This window comes from Pygoscelis adeliae, unplaced genomic scaffold (assembly GCF_000699105.1).
Source record: "Pygoscelis adeliae isolate BGI_AS28 unplaced genomic scaffold, ASM69910v1 Scaffold14, whole genome shotgun sequence".
Taxonomy (NCBI): Eukaryota; Metazoa; Chordata; class Aves; order Sphenisciformes; family Spheniscidae; genus Pygoscelis; species Pygoscelis adeliae.
The window spans coordinates 4,077,360-4,080,054 of NW_008825109.1; the positions used below are offsets into that span (position 1 = coordinate 4,077,360).

The 2,695-nt window shown below is 52.4% G+C and overlaps 1 protein-coding gene across 1 annotated transcript in view; it reads right to left on the reverse strand.

Moving 5' to 3' along the window:
• Nucleotides 1-271: 271 nt before the first annotated feature.
• Nucleotides 272-2,695, reverse strand: part of MTUS2 (microtubule associated tumor suppressor candidate 2) — a 203,713-nt gene continuing 201,289 nt past the window's right edge. Inside the window, exon 14 of the mRNA XM_009327746.1 lies at nt 272-488. Coding sequence (XP_009326021.1) covers nt 272-488 — 217 coding nt within the window. The remainder of the gene's footprint in view (nt 489-2,695) is intronic.

Below are 2,695 nucleotides of genomic sequence, written 5' to 3' on the forward strand. Positions count from 1 at the left end.
ACACATCAAACTAAACATTTTGCTATCCTAACTTTCTGCTGTGCTAGCTTTTTGCTATCTGTTCTGCTACCCTAATCAACGTGTCAGGACCAAGAGCTCCTATATGGGGACTATAAGAGTACCCTGCCTAGTGTAAAGCTATGCAGCTACTGAGCATGCTTGCAGCCATGAACCCTGGGCGCCTGTTGATGGTAATACTTCCTTGGATGGTACCATTTAGCAGACTGGAAATGCATAAAAGGCAGGGGACCTTCGGCGCGCAGGTGCCGAATCATCGCCGCAAGGTTCTGACTTTTGCTGGAGAGGAGTTCCCTGATGAGCAGCGATAAAAAGAAGTGGATGACGTGGGTGGGAGTTTCACAGGGCTCACGGCATCTCCCTCCTGCAGCTTCCAGAGGAGCTCTTCGTTAGTCCTGCTCAGCTTCTTCTTCTCCTCCACTTCTTTCTCAACGTATTCTTGAAGATTAGCGTTCTCCTCTGACAATTGCCTGGAGAGGGAAGCAGGACAACATGTAAGGTGCACCAGTGTGAAGACAGTGGCATTAACGCAGCCAGTGCTGCACAAGAGGCAGGGCCAGGCAGGATCCCGAGCCCCTCCCTCCATCCCATCCCATCCCATCCCATCCCACCCCATCCCATCCCATCCCATCCCATCCCATCCACCTGCCCCTAGGGCTGCAACTGAGCTGTCCAAGCTCTGACACAGCTGTCCTCGGGTCTCTTCACTGCCGGGCAAGAAAGGCATCTCCACAAATCAGCTGCCCCCCCAATGTCTGACTCTGCCTCCGGATGCGCCTGTGTCTTTGCTCTACACCTCTCTGAGGCAGCTCAGCTGCCAAAGCTTAGATGGGATGAGCCCCAGTCTTCCTCCATGGCTTCGTGCAACTGTCAGCATCATGCACAGCATGCAAAGGTGCCAAGGGCTTTGTACATTGACCACATACTCCAGACACTTTAGAAACTGCTTTTTCCCATATAGACAGCAGAATAAAAAATGGAAATTCCTAAAAGAAAAATTTGGTGTGTTTGTTTCTTTATTTGTATATTTGAAAGTAGCAAAAATGCAAGGCTGCAGTGCACTGCAAGAACAGGATTCTCCACTCATGGACAGAGAGGATGGAGAGGGTAACTGGAAATTTAGGCTGAGATAAGGCACAGGTGCGCGCTCATCATCCTCCAGCGCTGGCCTTTCCTGGGAGGACCTCCTGAGAGCAGGGTGGGAGATGAAGAGAGCCCCATCAGTCCCTGTGGTGGGCAACCAGGAGTGCAGAGCACACCAGCTCCATGCCAGTCCCACGCTCACGCTCAGCCTCAGCCACTGGTGTCTGGAGAGGACTTCAGAGCTGGCCCCAGATACATAGCTTGGGGATGTGGGTAGGCACAGTGGTTTCAGAGGTCATCTTCTCATCAATATTTGTTTGTGACTGAGTTGGTTTTGGCCTTCTGAGAGCTACCGTGCAATGAAGCTGATCAGGGCATTATCCCCCCACCCTGTTCAGCACATGGAGGAAGCAGGTGCCCAGCATGCGGTTGTGGCCTCTGTTTGCACAACCTGTGCGCTGGCACAGCAGTTTCTACCCAGGAATATGCCCATAAACCTCTGTGGAGCCAAACCCACACCCAGATGGAGCTCAGAGCCCTGGGTCAGCGGGCACTTGTGCTCCCTGCACATGCGACCTCTTGGCCAGGACTCCTGTTCCTGCACCAGGAAGACAAGGGCCTTCAGAGGTCTACCCAACCTGCCCCAGCCAGGGCACCCCTGCAGATAACCGATGAACATCACAAAGTGCAGGTGGGCTCCTTAAATCCTGCTTTCTCCCCAGCTTCAATGCCTGGCTCCAGCCACCTTTGCCTTGTGGCATTTCACCACCCAGAGGTACTTGCAATGCTGCCCCATTTTTTCTAGAGCAGCAGAGCAGAGGGGGATAGCCCTGGGTTTTAGGCTTTCTTCTGTTTGATTGAGGACAAAAATCCAAAGTCCCAACTCCGTGGACAGCTGTAACTCTCACCCTTGTTTCTCGACCCTGCCACGAAAGCTGTGCCATGAGCAAGAGAGCATTTGTGGAGTGGCAGAGCAAGAGCAAAGAGGTGAGAGAGAGCAATTGCATCCCTGACTCTTCCAACCAGCTGCTACTGCATGCAAAAGGAAAGGAGTCTGCACTCTCCATGCTCGCCATTTTAGCTGATGTCCTGATGAAGGATGTAGCTCAGCTTCGAGGCCTTCCCTCTCTTCTGTAAATGGTCATGAGGCTATGGGTCCTTCTCCAGCTTGTTCCTCCTTGGTCCTAATGAACCCTCTATTCCTGACTCCAACACCAGGGAAACTTGACCAGCAAGGACCAGGGAGGTGTTTTCCCCAGAATGCCCTATAACCTGACGGCTTTTTGGGAAGTGGGGCATGGAAATCTCTTATGGGCACCACAACCTCAGTGAGTCTGCTCTCATCTAACCAGGTGACTGGTTTTCAAAGAAATGGGGCAGTGCAGTTAGACTGTGGGACCTGATTGAGATGTGTTTTAGGCATGTGCTGGCAACACCACCATCCCAGAGGATGCATGCAGGAACACCTGGATACTGCAGCCCCATTATGGGCAGGAGCCAGGTTCTGATATGCTCAGCCTGGGGCAGCTCTGGGCATGCACCTAACCTGATTTACAGGCAACTTAGGATTTTCTAGAAATAAACAGGGAGGCAC